Source organism: Ursus americanus, chromosome 2, assembly GCF_024610735.1.
Source record: "Ursus americanus isolate L20-20 chromosome 2, mUrsAme1.1.p, whole genome shotgun sequence".
Lineage (NCBI taxonomy): Eukaryota > Metazoa > Chordata > Mammalia > Carnivora > Ursidae > Ursus > Ursus americanus.
In genome coordinates this window covers 43,014,080-43,031,250 of record NC_142128.1, presented here as the reverse complement: position 1 = coordinate 43,031,250, position 17,171 = coordinate 43,014,080, and the positions used below count along the sequence as shown (strand labels likewise).

The following is a 17,171-nucleotide window of genomic DNA, read 5'->3' as shown; positions in this document are numbered from 1 at the left end:
GCTCCTCCCCTTCCTGTCCTGCTCCTCCCCTCCTTCCGCCCCCTCCCTCTGCCCCCTTAACACCCAGGCCCCTCCTCTTCTTTGATAATCAGCCAACTGTCTGGACTCAGACGGCTTGATCAGCAACAGCAAATAGATTTGAAAAATAAGGGCTTTTTCTGATGAAAATAATCCATGCTGATTATACAAAAATTTGGAAAACAGAAAATGATACAGAAGAATAAGGCTCATTGAACTTGAAATAACTTTGAAGGGATATGCTAATGTTTCCCCAAATGATTGGACCCCCTAGAAACTATGCAATGATGTCAGGATCCTTGATTTTCATGGGATTTATAATCCATTTTCCGGTGCTTCTCTGTGCAGGGACATCTAGTGCACCTGCTACTTCCTTCTCACTTGGTCACGTCAATGTGTTGGAGTCTCCACAGGAAATCAGCATGAGGGCAGAGGGAGTGAGGCATGATTCTAGTTATGTAGGAAAGATGTTAGGGTTCGAAGCCGACAGCCAAGAAAGAATTCTTGAGACATCTTTGGTGCAAAAAGGTGGTTTTATTTAAGCACGCGGACAGGATCTGTGTGGAGAAAGAGCTGCCCTGGGGTCACGAGGAGTGGCCCATTATATACCCTCAAGTTGGGAGGGGGTTAGGGAGAGTGTAAGTCTCTAAGGAATTTTGGAAGCAAGGTTTCCAGGGCCTTGAGGGGGCTAGTTATTGTTGGGAAAATGTCATTTATTACTGTCTAATGAAACCTTAGTCATGAGATCCTTCAGATGTATATCGGTGGGTCATATGCTTGGGGATGATTGCCAACACGTATCTTGGGGGGTTAGAGATAAAGGAAATTTCTAAAGGAATTTTTATATATTAAAGTAGCTTATAGGATCCTGGGGGGGGTGGGCTAGGATTGCCTTTTGCCCTTAGAAAATTATTAACATCTATGCAGCTGAGTCCCTAAAGGAATGTCACTCTGCCTGTTTCAAGGACTTGTCAACGGGCTGTAGGTAGTAAGGAAATTTAATAATTTTTCCTCTGCCTTTGTTCCCCACATCATTCCCCCCTGAACAATTTTGACCCTTAAATCTTTAAGGTCGCTGAGGGTGGAAGGTCTCATCTTCTGTAACGTCTTCCTGCGGAATAGGGGCATAGAGATGTCCCTACCTATGGGTCAATATTGGTCAGTTGGGGAATGTCTAGCGGAGTTACAAAACAGGGAGGCAGCTGAACCCAGGGGAGACTATGTGTGTGGATCTCCCCAAGTGGAAAGGATCATCTGTTGGCTTGAAGTTATGGCAGCAAAGGAGTCTTGGCACCAAGTGGAGAGACATGGGAGAAAACAGCAAAAACACGATTTGTGTAACAAAAAGGAAAAGAAGCTCGAATAAGAATCCTTTGATAGTTGACAAAAATCCTCTTCTCGTCCAGAAGTTTAATCAATCATTACAGGAAAGAGAAGGATTGTTTAAAGGACCAATTTGAGTATTCTTGTCAGTTAGAAACCCAAAAATAGTTTGTGGTCATCTGGAATGTATACACAGCATTCTGTTTTTATGATAGTGCAAGTTCCATCTTGTGTAGCAGTTAAAACATCTAATGCCATTCTCTTTTGTAAAGTATTACTTGGGGCTTTGACCATGTACTTATCAAGAGCTTCCATGTGCCAAACAACATCATCCAGTCTCAAAGAGGGAACAAAGATGAAGGTTGGGTGGTCATACCAATGAGAAGCAGAACGTGTCCACCATTGTTTTAAATTTGGAAGGTTGGCCAGGTTGGTCATGGTTTTAGTAATGCATCCGTGCGTCCAGGCACAACCCGGAGCACAGCGACCTATCCAGCCTGGGGGAAGCCATGGACACAAGTTAGAGCCACACAGCCACTGGATCCCAGCCAGGAGCCAGTCATATAATACTGGGCCTCTGTGAAGTGTAGTCAGATTTCAAGGGCTACTCGGTTTTGGAGGGCCATTCTTTGAAGGTGTAATAATTTTAGGCCCCTATTTGACTGGGGAGTTATGGCTTGATAATAATCCTCTTTTCTTCGAATTGCTCCATGGGCATGTAGCACTAGGAATGCATATTTGGAGTCGGTACAAATATTAATTTTTAAGGCTCTGACAATTGCAAAGCACAAGTGAGCACTACAGCATACCCAGCTTTTCTTATTCCCTTTTCCATGAAACTATTGCCATCAGCAAACCAACTGTCATCTGCACTTTGGATAGGGGAATCTTTTAAATCTGGTTGGCTAAAATAAACAGGATCAATAACCTCTGCACAGTTATGCTCTATAGAAGTACGATGGTCAGGTCCAGGTATAAGGGTAGCTGGTTTTAAAGTCTGACAGATTTCATGTATTATTTCAGGCATATCTGTAAGTGCAGCCTGGTGTTTAATAAGTCAGCCTCCCAACAAGGGGCCTTTGGTCTCTAAGACATTCTGGACCTGATGTGAAGTCATTACAGTCAGGGATTGTCCCAAAGTGAGCTTTGAGGCTCATTCTACCAGGAGAGCTGCTGTCTGCTTGGCTAAAGCCTTTACTTGCAATTTTATATCAATAGCGGTGGCTTCTAGGATAAAGGTGACTAAGGGGTAATACCATCAAGAAGACCTCTTTGAGGTCCAGTGTTAACAACATCCTAATTACAAGGAATCACTGGCAAGTGGGAGAAGATTGTCTCAAGAGATAAGGGCATCCCCAAGTGCATCATGCAATCCAATCATAAAGAAAGTGGGGTCATCCATTATCTTCACAAGTCCATAGTTAACCCCGTAGAGTGGGGTATGTTCTGGCTTTTTAGGAGTGATTCTGTCATCCCACCCACACAGAATTGGTCAAGGAGACAGTTGAGTTATACAATTGTTGGGGAATCAATCCCATTTTTCAGCTGTTCAAATAATCATATGCTCATAAGGTCCTGTTATTATCCCCATAGAATAACAGCAAGGAGATTGTCTATATCAGCTATTGTGGCAATTTCTCTGACGTTTACCTCAAGCTGTCTAGCTTAGGCAAACAACATTCAAAGACAACCAGAACTAGGAATTAACATCTACAAAGGTGTGTTATTGAAACATAATTCTTCTCTCTAAAATAACCCTCATTTTTAATCAGAGATAACCAAGCCAGGACTAATTTGTAAGTCCAATTTTCACAAACTTGGCCTAATTACTTACATAAGCTCAGCAAGAATAATGATTGATCACATAGATCTTTTAGAATCTGCTTTGCTGGAACTTTCATAAGGCATCTCTAGGTTGAACTCTCAGTAGCCTCTCCAGGCCCAAAGCCAAACCAGGTAATTGACATCAGACATGCCTGCAATACCTGTAGATTTGGATGGATTTCTCTTCTTGAGGTCCCCGATATATCTGAGTTCCCTGCACCAGCCGGGAAGTGACATTCTTTACTCACCTGGTGAGGCTGCTGGGAACTCGGTAAGCAAGGTGTCAGGCCAACATTCCCAGGGGGCTTTATGGCTCCAGGTTTCATAAAGTCAACCCTAGTTCCGTAAAGCTGTCTGGTCATATCCGAGTCTGTATGTCTCTCTCAAATAGGACATTCCAGTCAAAGCCTTGGTAAAATAACCAATGTTTCCAATGGTGTCCTGTTACAAGGAGAACAGATTCATACTGAACGTATGCAAATAACTCTGATTGCCATGGAAGAAAGAATACTTACTGAGACCTTTTGAATTTCAGAGGGTTCAGGTAGAGAGAAAAGGTAAATCCTTCAGTATGTTTACAAATGAATACTTTATCATGTTTCTGTAAGTCATATCTTAAGAGAACATTTCCTTAATCTGGAAAAGCAAACATTAGAGAACCAACAATCTTTGAGATAAGAGTCACAACACCATAATCGTCTTTTAGTCCATTTAGTCCCATGTTACCAATTCTTGTTTAATTTGAATGCAGATTTTTAGTTAGTTCTGGACATCTTACCCATTTCAGTTTTGATCTTAAAGATATTGGATACCTGTCTTTGTCCTAAAAGCCCTTTTTATGAACTTCCTTGAAGATGAAACTCATTTTGCAAGACAATAAGAATGATTATAAATGACAAAAACTCCAAAATGGACATTGCTAATGATCTGATATGAGAATTCCATATGACGCAACTGACAGGGGAACTCAGTTATTCTGTGACACGTAACACTTCAATAGCCAGAATATCGACTTCCCGTCCCAAGGCAGACTTACCGCAGAATGTAACATATCAACAAACAAGCCCAATTAGTCAACGAGATTCTGTTCACAATATAAATCTCGGGGAAGTGTGTTAAAACCTTGCCTAATAGGATGCCTAGTATAGGATTAAGGATGTTTAAGACCTGATAAAGGCAAAACATAGAAACTGGTTTTTCTGGGCAGGCAAGGAGAAAACTGATTACATTTCCTTATCAAGAGCAGACCAACAATTCAAGAAAACTTGTCTTTTCGAACAGAGAGAAAGCAGACTTTCAATCTTATACCAGTGAACTTTAAAATCCATCCATTTCAATCTTAGTCTGTCCTGACCACACCTTAAATTCCTTTCCAAAGTTTTCCCATCACAAAACTTCTACAACTTTCCTTTGGGTCGTATTACTATCCCGGCCAGAGTATTGATTTCCACCCAAAATGCAGGCTTTCACCTCCCCGTAGACCAGAAAAGGGCTAGAGGATTGCAGCCTGAGCAACGGACATCAAAGTGTTCTCCTAAGACTGGACTCCTTGAAGAGTCCCTGGGATGAGAATAAAGGAAGAGAAGAGAAAGTATTCACCAAGTTTGTACCATGGCTCAGAGTCCAGATGAGACATTCAGGGGCCATATGATGTAAGAAAGAACGTTAGGGTTCGAAGCCAACAGCCAAGAAAGAATTCTTGAGACGTTTTTGGTGCAAAAAGGTGGTTTTATTAAAGCACATGGACAGGATCTGTGGGCAGAAAGAGCTGCCCTGGGGTCACGAGGAGTGGCCCATTATATACCCTCAAGTTGGGAGGAGGTTGGGGAGAGCTTAAGTCTCTAAGGAACTTGGAAGCAAGGTTTCCAGGGCCTTGAGGGCATTGAGAGGGGTAGCTATTGTTGGGAAAAGGTCATTTATTACCATCTGATAAAACCTTAGTCATGAAACCCTTCAGATGCATATCGGTGGGTCATACGCTTGAGGATGATTCCCAACATGTTTCTAGGGGGGACGGGTAGAGATAAACGAAGTTTCCTAAAGAACTTCTGTATGTTAAAGTAGACTTACAGGATCCCAGGCTAGGATTGACTTTTGTCCTCAGCAAAGTATTAACATCAAGAGTTGTATCCCTAGAGGAAGGTCACTCTGCCTGTTTCAAGGACTAGTCAATGGGCTGTGGATAGTAAGGAAATTTAATAATTTTTCTTCTGCCTTTCTTTCCCACATCACAGGCAGCTATGATCGCAACCGAGCTGAGCTCCCGCGGCTGGATGCACACGGAGCGGGTCCGATCACAGGAGACCCTGGCAGCTTGTCTTGCAGGACCAGTGGGCGGCTCTGAGCAGGTCGTCTGCAAGGACAGTGATGTCACTTCAGGAGATCTCACAGGGGGCTTGGGTGGGCTCTCCTGCAGCCCAGATGAGGGACAAATGATTTCTGAGCAAACGTCTCTCATCTTCCAGCAACAGCTACTGAACAGCCACCAGGAAGCAGCTCTGTCCGCGACACAGGGGATGGGACGGAGAACAAGGTGAAGCTTCTGGCCTCGGGCTGCCTGCAGGCTAGTGAGGGAGACATGACCCTGAGACGCAGGACACCCCAGAGCACGGGCAGCACTTGTGAGCAGCGCAGGGAGCAGCTGAGAAAGGGAAGCGAGAAGAGGAGAGGGAGCTCCTCACACAAGCTCTATCTGCTCACTTTGGCAAAGAAATCAGGAAAGCAGGAACCCGACAGGCTTGGAGAGGCTCCCCTGGAGGAGAGTCGAGCAGGACCCAGGGTCTGGTCTATCCCACTAACGCCCACGACTGTGGAAGTTCAGAAGGGAGAGAGATGGCAGAGATAGTAGAGGTGCCAGACACGAGGGTCCCTCTCCACTCCACCTGGATGGGGACGCGGTAGAAGGAATGAGATCCACTGAGAGATTTAGGGACATCTCAGGTCCCCTCCACCCAGATTTTGTCTTCTGCATCATGGAGCCATTCAAATTCCCTTCACAGAGAGTCCCCGAGGACCCAGTGAGTTAACAGCAAGCAGAGTGGTCAGAACAGTGCAAGTCACAGAGCGGCACTCAGCCAGCGCTCATGGTTACGAATTCACAGGGTCCGTGAATAGCTCTCAGCACGGGACTGACCGCTGGGTGGTGTTCAAGACGGTCCAGGCGGGATGTTGGGAATTCACCAGGGCTCATCCCAAGGGCTACGGGTCTGAAAGGCAGTTGGATGTCGTAGAGACCAGGGGCAGAGCGGGGCCGTCTGGGGTTGACACGTAGCTGAGGCTGAGCGGTTCTGGAACAGGTTTGTTTACTCAGTTTCCCCCTTGAACTACCCCTGTGTGTGCCTCACGGTGACCTTGTGCAGAACGATTTAGCACAGAAATAACTGACGGTGGATCCATCCAGTCCCTGCTCAGAGCCTCAGAGGTGGAGGAGGCAGGACCCGAGCTGCAGGCGTCATGCTCACGAGACAGGTGTCTCCGGAGGGCGAGATTCTCCTGCTTCTTCCCATTAAATCCTCCTCATGGCCTGGCCTGGCCTGCGGACCTCACTGTAGACAGTGGTGAGAGGGCTCTCCTCTTCTAGATCAGGGGCACCCCTACCCTGGAATGCAGACAGAGGGCTCCTGGAGCAGCTGAGGGACAGAGCAGCCCAGAGGGACCCGCACAGACCCAGTGCTGCTGACATGACCTCCCCCAGTGTCCAGCACTGCATGGGGCCCGAGGAGAATTTTCTTAGTGAATATCGCGTTGTCTGGAGAGGGTTACCGAGGCATCCAGGACAGATCATGCAGATGACTGGGATTGACAGACACACACCCAGGCACAGAGGGACTTGGGAGAACCCAGGCTGCCCCCTCTCCTAGCCTTACCCTGTCCCTCCTGTCTCCAGACTCTTGCTGGCTCAGCTCTGCGTAGTGGATGCCAGCATCCGGGTCCCTGTGGTCCTCCTGTGATCCTGCACCTGAGTCATGCACAGACGGAGCTGGAGTCTGAGCCTGGAGACCTGGACCCTCCCCCTCCATGACCTCACGGCCATGGCCACAGCAGCCAGCCTCCTGCGGGACATTCCCTGAGCCGCAAAATGCAGGAGAGAGCAAGCTCCAGGAAGAGTGGGGGAGGGAGGGGTCTGGGCTCAGGAAGGAGAAGTGCAACCTGCCTCTCCCAGAGTCCACGTTCTTCTTCTCCCCACGTGTCTTCCAAAGATACAGCCCAGCTCCCAGGATCAGCAGCACGATCACAACAGATCCTAGGATGTTTCGTAATAGGGCAGCAGTGACCTGTCCATGTAGACCTGTTTCTGTCACACAGAGAGAATGAGGAAGGTTAAGGCAAGAGAGCAGTGAAGACGCCCGTGGCCGCGCACACAGAGACGTCTGAAGGGACCTGGTCAGAAGAAGAAGAGGGAGGGGCACGGCAGGTGCTTTCCCTCAGCCAGTTCCCAAGCTCCTGCTTCTGGCCGGGGTGCTGAGAGGAACGGGACATGGTGCCCGCCCTTGAGGAGCCCCTCAGTGAGGGGAAGGCTGAGAACATGCCAGAGGCAGCCAGCCAGAGCCATCCCAGGGCACGAGAGCTTTACAGCTTGCACCCAGGTCTTCATGGAGGGCCTCCTGGAGGAGGTGATAGGGAAACCTGGTCTTGAGGGAGGAGTAGACGATTACCCGATATTCAGGGTGGGTGCAGGATTCCAGGAAGGAGAGCCATGAACAGAATGTCTGTGTCAACTCTCCAGCCCTGGGAGCAGCCAGCACCCACTGGAGCACAAAGGAGAGGGACCGGGCAGGGGGAGCCGGGTAGGAGGATGAGAGGGAGGAAGGAGCCTCTCTCCAGAGGGTCCAGTGGGTCACTGAGCCTTGAGCTTCCTCTGGGATCAGAGATGCTGAGGCACCAGGTTCCCCCGCAGCTGGTGGAGGAGGGTGTGGAGGGACGAGGGGGCACACGGGGACCCAGGACATCATTCATTCAGGGACACACTGACTGTGAGCAGACCGAGGGTGGGACAGGCATGCAAAGGAGAAACAGACGTGGCCCCTGCGCTCTAGGTGTTCAGGCTGCAGAGGAGACTAATCCCAGCCCAGAGCATCAGCTCTCTGTGTGGGGCCCTGACCGCTCCGTAGAGGAGACGAGGTGTGAGGGCAGGACAGCGGCAGCTCCTGCAGGGCCCTGAGCCATCGAGGCTGAGGAGCCCCTCTGCAAACTCTCTGAATGCTGGAACTGCACCCAGCAGCCGTCCTGTGGGACTGCAGGGGTCAGAGGCCCCGGAGCAGCTGCAGCGAAGGGGTCCCTGGATGGGAATAAGTGGGGGAGTGGAGGACCCCTGACTTGGAAGGGCTGAGGGCAGAGGGAGGGGCCTGAGCAGAGGCTGGAAGCTGAGGAGAGCAGGACACATCCAGGAATTCAGGCAAGCGGATGGGTGTGAAGCGAGTTCTTGAGGCTAGAAACGGGCATAGGAGCCCCGAGCCCTGAGTCCTGCAGGGAGTTCCTTGCTCAGACCCCTCAGAGAGCACAGACCACTGACACCCCCCAATTCGCTCTTTCTGAAAACCACCCTAGACACACACGGGATGATGGATGAGGGTGGGGAGAGGTACCTGCTGGTGTTGCCTGACCAGCAGGGGTGAGGAGAGGAGAGCAGCAGGGGAGGGACACTGAAGGGCAGAAGCAGGTTGGATGTGCCTCCCAGAGTCCTCGACAGGGTGACCAGGTGGCAGGTGGTGACATAAACATGGGGGACAGGAGCCGGGAACCCTCACCCAGGACTGCCTGAGCTCGGGGAGAGCCCCTCCCCTCTATCAGGATGCACTCACCATGGCCACAGATGTCCCCAAGGACCCTGGTGGCAGTTTTCTGGTCCACCTGGTTGCTGACCACACAGGTGAGGCTGGCGTTGGGCTGGCTCAGGGGCAGGGTCACAGCCAGGGTCCAGGGGTTGGGGGCTGGTCCCGGGGCCGGTCTCTGTTCCAGCTCCCTGGGGAGGCCCTCGCTCTCCCAGGACACGGTCAGGCCCTCCCTGGTTCCCGTGGTGTCACACTCCATGGTCAGGCCCTCCCTGTTTCGCGTGGTGTCACACTCCACAGTGACGTTGCACCAGCCTGGTGTGAGGGACGGAACCGTGGCCCGGATCTGGGGAAGGGGCACGGGCTCTGTGGTGGGAGAGACAAGAGGACAGAGGCTCACGTGAGTGGAGAACATCACAGCTCCTGCTTTCTCCTGCGGATTCTCCCTGACGCTCTGGCTTCCTCCCCCAAAGGATGATGCCTGCAGTTTACAGATAACTCAGAACAGAACCAAATATACAGCAGGTGCCAAAAAGGAGTGGGAGACACTGAGTTCAGCTCTATGTGATTTCACTACACTGAGCGTCTTAAAAATGTCGCATGAGAATATACTGTAATCACGTACCCATAGCCAATTAATTCTAAGAAAGTGTGGTGTCCCCTAGAAGAAGGAGAAGTAGGGACAGGATATGTCCTGGTCCAGACCCTACACCTACTTCAGCTCAGATGGTGCCCAGGACTGCACAGCCCGTGGTGCAGAGGCCACTGCCAGCTCTGGGAGCCCAGATCAGTGTCAGGCTCTCACCAGGAGAGACTATGGTGGCAGACACAGTGGTGGCCGCGAGGAATGGCCTCCCTGAGTGTTGTAGTAACACGCACTGAACTTGGGGTCCACACATGAACACAAGGGACAGATTATCTTCCTGGAAATCTCTGGGACTACAGGCTGCAAAGGCCACTCTCTCTGGAGCAAGACATCTCCCTGCGCAGGGAGAGAGAGCTGCTCACTGAGCTTCTGAAGAAGGGCTGACCTGTGAACGTCTCCTACGTCTGTGGAGGGTTAGAGCCAGACCCGTGAGTCTGAGTGAGCTCCCTTAGGCTGGTGGTGAGAAGGACAGGGGACGGGGCAGGGAGAACCACACGTGGGCTTCCCCATCCTGCTAGATGACAAGTGTCCCCAACCATGGCCACGTGCTGACCCTCAGAACCTGCAAGTGTCTTAAGTTCCATGACAAAGGGAAACAGAGGCTGCAAACCAGCTGACCCTAAACCAGAGAAGGTCTGGATTCCCAGATGGGCCCCAAGTGATCACAGGTCCTTGCAAGTGGAGGGAGGCAGGGGAGGAGGAGGGAGGGACGCAGGGCCAGAGGGACTCATCCCTCCAGTGCCGGCTGTGAAGGGGGAGGAAGGGCCACGAGCCGGGGGATGCAGATGCGACTAGAAGGAGGGACAGGAACAGAAATGGATTCTCTCCGGAGCCTCCAGAGAGGAGCACAGCCTTGCCAACACCTTGAGCTCATGGCCGAGGCTCTGGGGTCTGAGTCCTGCCCCGTAGCCCAGGAGGACACTCAGGTGGTGGTGTGGTCAGCCCCTGAAGGTCAGTCACCTGTTACAGCAGCACTAGACAGCTGACAGTCACACTGAGCACCCTGAGTGCTATGGGGACAGTGAGTGTTATGGCCAAGTCCCCATTTCCCCCCGCTCCGTGTTCCCCTCCTGAGGCACAGAAGTGATTCATCCCCGGTGAGAACCTCAGCTCTGCCTGCGTTTGTGCTGAACACACGGCATCTACTTCCAGGGGAGAAGATCGAGTCTGAAGGCTGCGGTCTGGAAGGGATCCTGCCATCGGGGCGCGTGGACACTCCAGGGACAGAGGACGGAGGTCAGCTATGGGGCTGGGGGAGGGACCACCACGTACCATAGACCGTCAGGTGGAAATCCTGGTCAGTTTGTGTTCCGTTACTGTAGCTGACTCGAGCCCGGTACAGCCCGCTGTCCTCAAGGGTCAAGTTGTCAATCCTCAGGGTCGTTGTGTTGGGGACATGGACCCTCTTCTCAAACTTGTCCTGGAAGTTGAACCATTCTGGAACATCTGACCCAGGAATGACCTGCAGTATGGCTGTCCAGTTGGACCCTAATGCAATGCCCCAAGACATCTTCTCCAGCTCGACTTCTGGGGGTAATTCTCGATTTCTGATCACATGAAACAACACAGAAGCTCCTTGCATCCTCTTAAGAGAATCAGGGATTCCAGAATCCTCCACTCCAGAACCACGGACTCCAGAGCTCTGGGTCAGAGCGCCGCAGACGCCTAGGGCAGAGGACACGGGAAATGTGAGAGGTTTTCGTTAGGAATAAAGGAGGAAACCCTAGAACCCACCTTCTTCACGAGATCCGTCCTGTGTGCTCCCCGGACTCTTGGAAGGCGGGAGAGAGCCGTGAATGGGAGGCGAGGCTGGGATCCCTCCTGGTCCCAGGGGAGCGTCCCCTTGAACAGGTCCCGCGGACTTGCTCACCTGAGGTGCCCTGACCCCCGACAGCGCGAGCAGGAATGTCAGGAGAGGTCGGAGCAAAGCATGAGCATGTTTTCGGTCCATACCGAGTGCATTAGTGCAGGAGGCAGCCTCTCACGGGCCTGCAGAGACCCTCCAGCCCACAGGCCGGGCAAGCTCTGCCCCTGGAGTGGGTGCCACCCCCGGGACTGGCCTCTAAGGAGCAGAGTGTCGCTCACATGATGGACGGCCCTCAGGACAGCAGGTCCTACACGAGGGTAACACCGTCTTGCTGTCATCCTGTGTCCTGCTCGCTGTGAGAACTCTGGTGGCCGTGTTGTGGGCGGCCCTGTAGAGAGGCCCCCATGGGGAGGGACGGACGGCAGCCTCTGGCCAACAGCCAGGGAGGGGTGAGGCCTCCATCCGCAGCCACAGGAAGCGCACCCCGTCAGCAAGCACCGGCGGGAGCTGGACGCACAGCCTCCCGGGTGACCCCTGAGCTCCCTGCAGCCCCAGCCCAGACCTTAATGTCTGTCCCAGAGACGCTGGGCCTGAGGACCCCGCCGAGCCCCCTGTGTCCTGAACCGCACGAGCTGGGAACCCACACCCAGTGTGAGTCCAGGGGCTGAGGGGACGGCAGGTTACCCACAACAGGTGACCGCTGAGGCGCTGATGAAAGTGGCTCCCTGCCCCCCTTCTGGGCAGGCCCACAGTCAGCTTGGTGAGGCTGGGCTGCTGTCACTCACACATCCAGGAGCTCAGGGTCTGACCAGGGGAGTCCTCCAGACTGAGGGAGGGCCTGTCACACTGGGGGAGGCTCCACGCCCTGGTAGGTGCCCCTCGGGGCCACAGCAGGGACGCAGACAGTGCAGTCACCCCGGGGGGTGTCTCTCTAATCCAGAAGTAGTGGGGTCTCTGCTCAGTCTTGTCGGCCACACTGTCACCCGGCCTGACTAACTGCCCGGGACGAGAAAATGTGGGGGAGCTGATGATGGTCTGGTGAGCTCTGCTGTGCCTGCCACCAAGACGGGCTTCCTGTGTGGACAGCACACATGGCTGTGTAGACACTGGGATAACCCACTGGGTGGGTCTAATAGACCAAAGGCAGGTCCGTCTCAGATTCTGACAGACCTTGCTCACTGCCGTCCCGACAGTGACCCCAGCTGCTCTCCTCCCAATAATGCTCAGGGTTCCCACCAGCACATGGTGACCGAAGGTTTCATTCTTTGCAAAGAATAAGAGAAAATTATATCACGTCATCTTCTAAGGAGCATTTCTCCTGTACATGAACCCGGTCATCATGTCCTAGGACTGTTGGTCTCCTTTTCTGGCCGCTGTGAGCTGTCTGCTCATGTCCTCTCCCCATGATTCTGTTTTTCTTATTAGCATTCAGGAGCTAGACCTATTTTAAGAAGATTAGCCTGTTTTCTAACAAAATAATAGAAATAGTTTCCAGTTTGCGTTTCACCATTGTCTTGGACTGATGGCCCTGCTACTGTCCTCATGAAGCTAAACGTACGGATCGTTTAAGGCTTACTGGTTTATCTCTGGCATGAAAAGATCACCCCCCAACATCAAAGTGTGCTCCTAATTCTCTCTCGTTTCCTTCTAGAACCTTCTTGACTTCAGCGTCCTGTGTGAGTCTGACGCACAGGGAACGTGCTTGGGTCTCAGACCGGGAGGTCTAGTGCAGCAGGGCGGTCGGCACCCTGGACGGGAGGGTCCGGGAGGTGTGAGACCAGGTCCTCTGTTCCCTTGAGCCCGTGGATGGGAGCAGTGACCTCCCTGCCTCCAGCCTTCCTCTGGGACGGGGACATACTAGCCGTGCAGCCCTCCCAGAATGTGTGCTAGGATGTCAGGAGAGGAAGGCGTTCCCATCGTGTGAGCTGCTCTCACCGCCACGATGCTGATTCTTGGCCGAGCACACCTGGGATCAGCCGGCCTTCCCAGGTGCCAGGATGGAGTCCACGTCTCTCCCCAGCTGCCCCTGTTGGGGGCTCCTCCTGGGATCAGGGATGGGCCCCCGGGACACAGACATCCATGCTGGGATCCCATAGGTGGCCACAGGAGTAAAGTCCGGCCAGGGCCTTCCTGAGCGAGAGGACACTCCTGGCCATGTCCACAGCAGCTGGCTTCCGTGGTCCCTGTCACGTCCCCCGTCACCAGGTGGCTGAGACCCCCGAGATGCTGGGCAGAGTGGTGTCTATCGTGCCCGGGACTCGGTGTGGGCATGTCTGCTCCCCTCGGCGGGTCGTCTCGGGATTGTGAAGTGTTCTGTGTCATCCAAAGCTATCCTAAGGATTCTGGGGTTGATTCCAGCAGAAGTTCGAGGGCCGCCCCCTCCCAAAAGTCAGTGCCATGAAGATGTGCGTCCTCTCTGTGCGGCCGCAGACACGCTAGACCCGTGCACACACAGGACATCCGCGTAAGTCGATTGGGGTTCCTGGTGGCCTGTGAAGGGTGGACTTTGACTCTTCCTGTGACTGGGCTTCCTCATGAATTAATGCACAGAACCACAGTGTCCTGTCACACCTGCGTCCCCACCGCAGTACTCACAGCCAGGGCTCATCTCGGGTGGAAATACACAGAGTCTGATGCCCACAGGACGCTAACCCCGAGTCAGAGAAGCGGCCCTTCTTCCAACAGTGGGAACTGTGCCTGGGGCTCCCGAGGGACAGCAGATCCGGCCCCAGGGTGGCCCCTGCCCGCAGGCTGCTCCCCAGGAATTCTGAGCCCACGCCGTCCCCCTCAGTGCCCCCGCGTGGGTCAGAGGCGTCCGCCCCAGGGGAACAGGGCGACAGGAGCGGGCGTTTCTGCGGCGCTCCGTCAGCAGCTGCGCAGCCCCCACCAGGCTGCTCGCCAGCGGCTTCTTGGCGGCTCCCCGCTGCAGCTCGTGGTCCTGAGCGGGCCGTGCAGACCGGGGTCCACACACCAGGGCAGGAGCCGGGGTCCTGCAGCAGGGGCTCTGCAGTCCCAGCTCGGCAGCAGAGACGGAGACCGCAGAGGGCCAGGGCATTGCAGGGGAGCCTTGGAGAGAGCATCTCCTCCCTCCTTGGGGACCATGGACGTGACAACGATAGGCCTGGGCTCTGGGTTCTGAAGGGGCTCCAAACAGGCTCCCCACTGTCTGTCCCCGTCAGGATGCAGGACGAGGACAGGACAGGACAGGAGGGAGACACAGAGCAGAGGCCTGGGAGAAGCCACAGGTCAGTCCCCTCCAGGTGGACACCCCCAATCCCAGGATATCACAGCTGTAGGTCTTCGAGGGGACCTTTCACAGAGAAGGGAGTCACTCGGGGGGAAACTTGTCCTGGGTCACACAGTGCAGAGCAAGATCTGGAGCCGGCTTCCCTCTCCCCCAGCCCAGTGCCTCCCCTGCAGGGAGCTGCCCTACAACTCTCCCCCTGCCCTCCCCGTGCCCTGCCCTGCCCTGCCCTGCCCTGCACAGAGGTCCTCCCTCCCAGCCCTGCTGTCTGGTCAGAGGGGTCCAAGCAGTGCTGGGGTCTCACACCCCAGCTATTGTCCCAGGAGAAGGGACTCATGTACTTAGCGGACTTTGGCAGGGAAGGGTCGTGAGGCGAGCTAAGGGTCAACCAGCACCTGCTGGAAAGGGGGGAACCCGGGAGAGAGGAGACTTAGCTCTCAGGCTGCAGGGGAGGAGCTGCCCAGAAGCTGGACGGTGAGCAAGCTGGAGCAAGCGGGAAGCCCACTCAAGACGGGGGGAGGCAAGAGAGCGCTCAGGTCTGCAGAAGGTGCTGAACCCAGAGAGGGACAGAAGGGCAGGGGCGGGTGGCTGTGACCAAGAGTCATTGTTTATTTAAATAAGATGAAATTCAACATTCAACATCAACATAATATTTAGTCCATTTCTCTCTCTCTTTCTCCTCCTTTCTCCTTCCTTGCATCCGTCTTTCCTTCCTGCCTTTCTGTTTCTTTTTCTTTCTTCCTTCTTTCTTTTCTATCTCTCTAATCTTACAACTGAGAGGTTTATGGAGGAAACTCCATGTAATTTCCCTTATGTCTCCAGGTAAACCAAATTGAAGAGAAAGCTCACATGTTGCTGACAGAAAGTTGTCTTGTTGAAAGGGTCTCAAGCCTTGCAAGCTCATTTTCTAATGAGTAAACGTCCTGTTTACAGATGCCCGGTGTTTCCAGAAATTTCCTAGAATCCCTGCAGCTCACAGAGGGGCTGGTGCCCTCACACCATACATTACAGACCGTAAAAGCTTTCCGAGGTGTCTCCAGAATTCACATACCTCGGGAGCTTAGTTTTTTCTCCTTTGTTCGTATTTACTTTATTACATATAAGCAGACGGTCTCAGATGTAGGATAACTGGAATTTCGGCCTTCTATTAGGACTGGGCTTTTTTCAGTTCCCTTTCTGGGGCCCAGCTTCCCTCCTGCCCCCCCGGGTCATCCCCACCCGGAGCCCAGGTCAGCGGTCTCCTATTCCGGGCTCACCCTTACACACAGCAGGTGCACCCAGACCCTTGAATTCTGGGGGTTCCTTTCCTTCCTTTGCACACAATCTTCATCGGACTCAGGGCCCTCATCCTGCCCAAGGAGCCGGACTAGAGCGGCTTCCTCCAGCTCAGACAGGGGCTCTGGGCCGGCCCCTCCTGCACACAGCAGCTGCAGGGCTGCCGGCTCCTCTGGGCATCGCAGGCGGGGGTGCCTATCCACACCTCTGGGTCCCCGCAGCCGCTACCTCGTCTCCTCCATCCCTCTCCCCAGGATGCTCCGGGCTCTCCTGCCCTCCCCCCTGGTAGGGGTTCCCTTCATGCAGCCAGGCAGCCAGGGCTCAGGGTTCCCAGTCCGGCCTCAGCCACCAGCTCCCTTTGTTCCCTCCATTCACCCCGGGCTCTGAACCAAATGCACGGCGTGTGCTCGGTCATCATACCGCTGGTTCTCTGGTTCTTCAGCAAAGTGCTCAGACGGCCGAATGGCTCCTGCCTCCCGTCCACCCAGCGGCCCTCCCTCCCAGGGAGCCCAGACCACTCACTGAGGAGAAGGCTGGTGAATCCCAGGAGCCAGGAGGCTCTGCCCAGGTGGGGGTCTTCTGAGCAGGTGTCCATGGCCGGCCGCCTCTCTGCTGGCTCACCCTGGGCCTATGAGGTTGCACAGGAAACATCCAGAATGCAGATGTAAGAAGGGAGGAAAGATTCTTTAACCAGAAGAGCCCTTAGCTCCTCCACGCCCCAAGGGCGGGGCTGACTGTTAGTTCCTGGACTCACTGTCCAGTCTAGAGCAAGCCATTCCCATCTCTCCTGTTACCTCGCTCCTGCAGTGAGGCCTCGGGAGATAATTGCAGAATAAATGTAGGAACAGCTCCCCTCTAGGAGGCCCAGAGCAGGAGAGACCCCGTCCCTGTGCTCACAACCAGCTGGGTGGTCTCCCCTCCCCAGCCTGCACCCCTAGGAACCCTGACCTGCATCCCTGGGTCCCACTCAGACCAGGCCGCCCTGCTCGCCAGCGACAGCCGACGGACAGCACAGAGTCACATCCTAGAGCCAAGGATGCAGGGCCTCTCCTGCTTTGGGCCTGTCCTCTGTCTTTACACCATTTCACGAGTCACGTTTCCTTTCTGATTTTCTAGGAACTTCCCTGTCAGTGTCTAAGTGAGAAGCTAGGAGCAGGAGAACACAGCACTCCTGGGAAGTGTCTCCCCCACACCCCAATGCACATGAGGCCATGTCCCTACTGCTGTTGCCCCAGGGCTCTGTCTGCGGCCTAGGCCGGCCCT

At 53.7% G+C, this 17,171-nt stretch overlaps 1 protein-coding gene across 1 annotated transcript; it reads right to left on the bottom strand.

Moving 5' to 3' along the window:
* Nucleotides 1-4,709: 4,709 nt before the first annotated feature.
* LOC123783487 (uncharacterized) lies at nucleotides 4,710-16,551 on the bottom strand. The gene is made up of 5 exons (XM_087855265.1): nucleotides 16,431-16,551; nucleotides 10,855-11,247; nucleotides 8,967-9,302; nucleotides 7,032-7,459; nucleotides 4,710-6,763 (listed from the first exon to the last, which is right to left on the bottom strand). The coding sequence occupies exons 1-5, from the start codon at nucleotides 16,501-16,503 to the stop codon at nucleotides 6,671-6,673; spliced, it is 1,323 nt and encodes a 440-aa protein (XP_087711391.1). The 5' UTR covers nucleotides 16,504-16,551; the 3' UTR covers nucleotides 4,710-6,670.
* Nucleotides 16,552-17,171: the final 620 nt, after the last annotated feature.

Excerpts from the sequence above, each read along its gene's own strand:
- LOC123783487 (XM_087855265.1), bottom strand. The coding sequence starts at position 16,503 with ATGGACACCTGCTCAGAAGACCCCCACCTGGGCAGAGCCTCCTGGCTC. Across the intron at positions 7,460-8,966 it reads TGGGGACATCTGTGGCCATG|AAACAGGTCTACATGGACAG; the intron begins GTGAGTGCATCC and ends TCTGTGTGACAG. Across the intron at positions 6,764-7,031 it reads CTGGAGACAGGAGGGACAGG|GGTAGGGGTGCCCCTGATCT; the intron begins GTAAGGCTAGGA and ends TCTGCATTCCAG.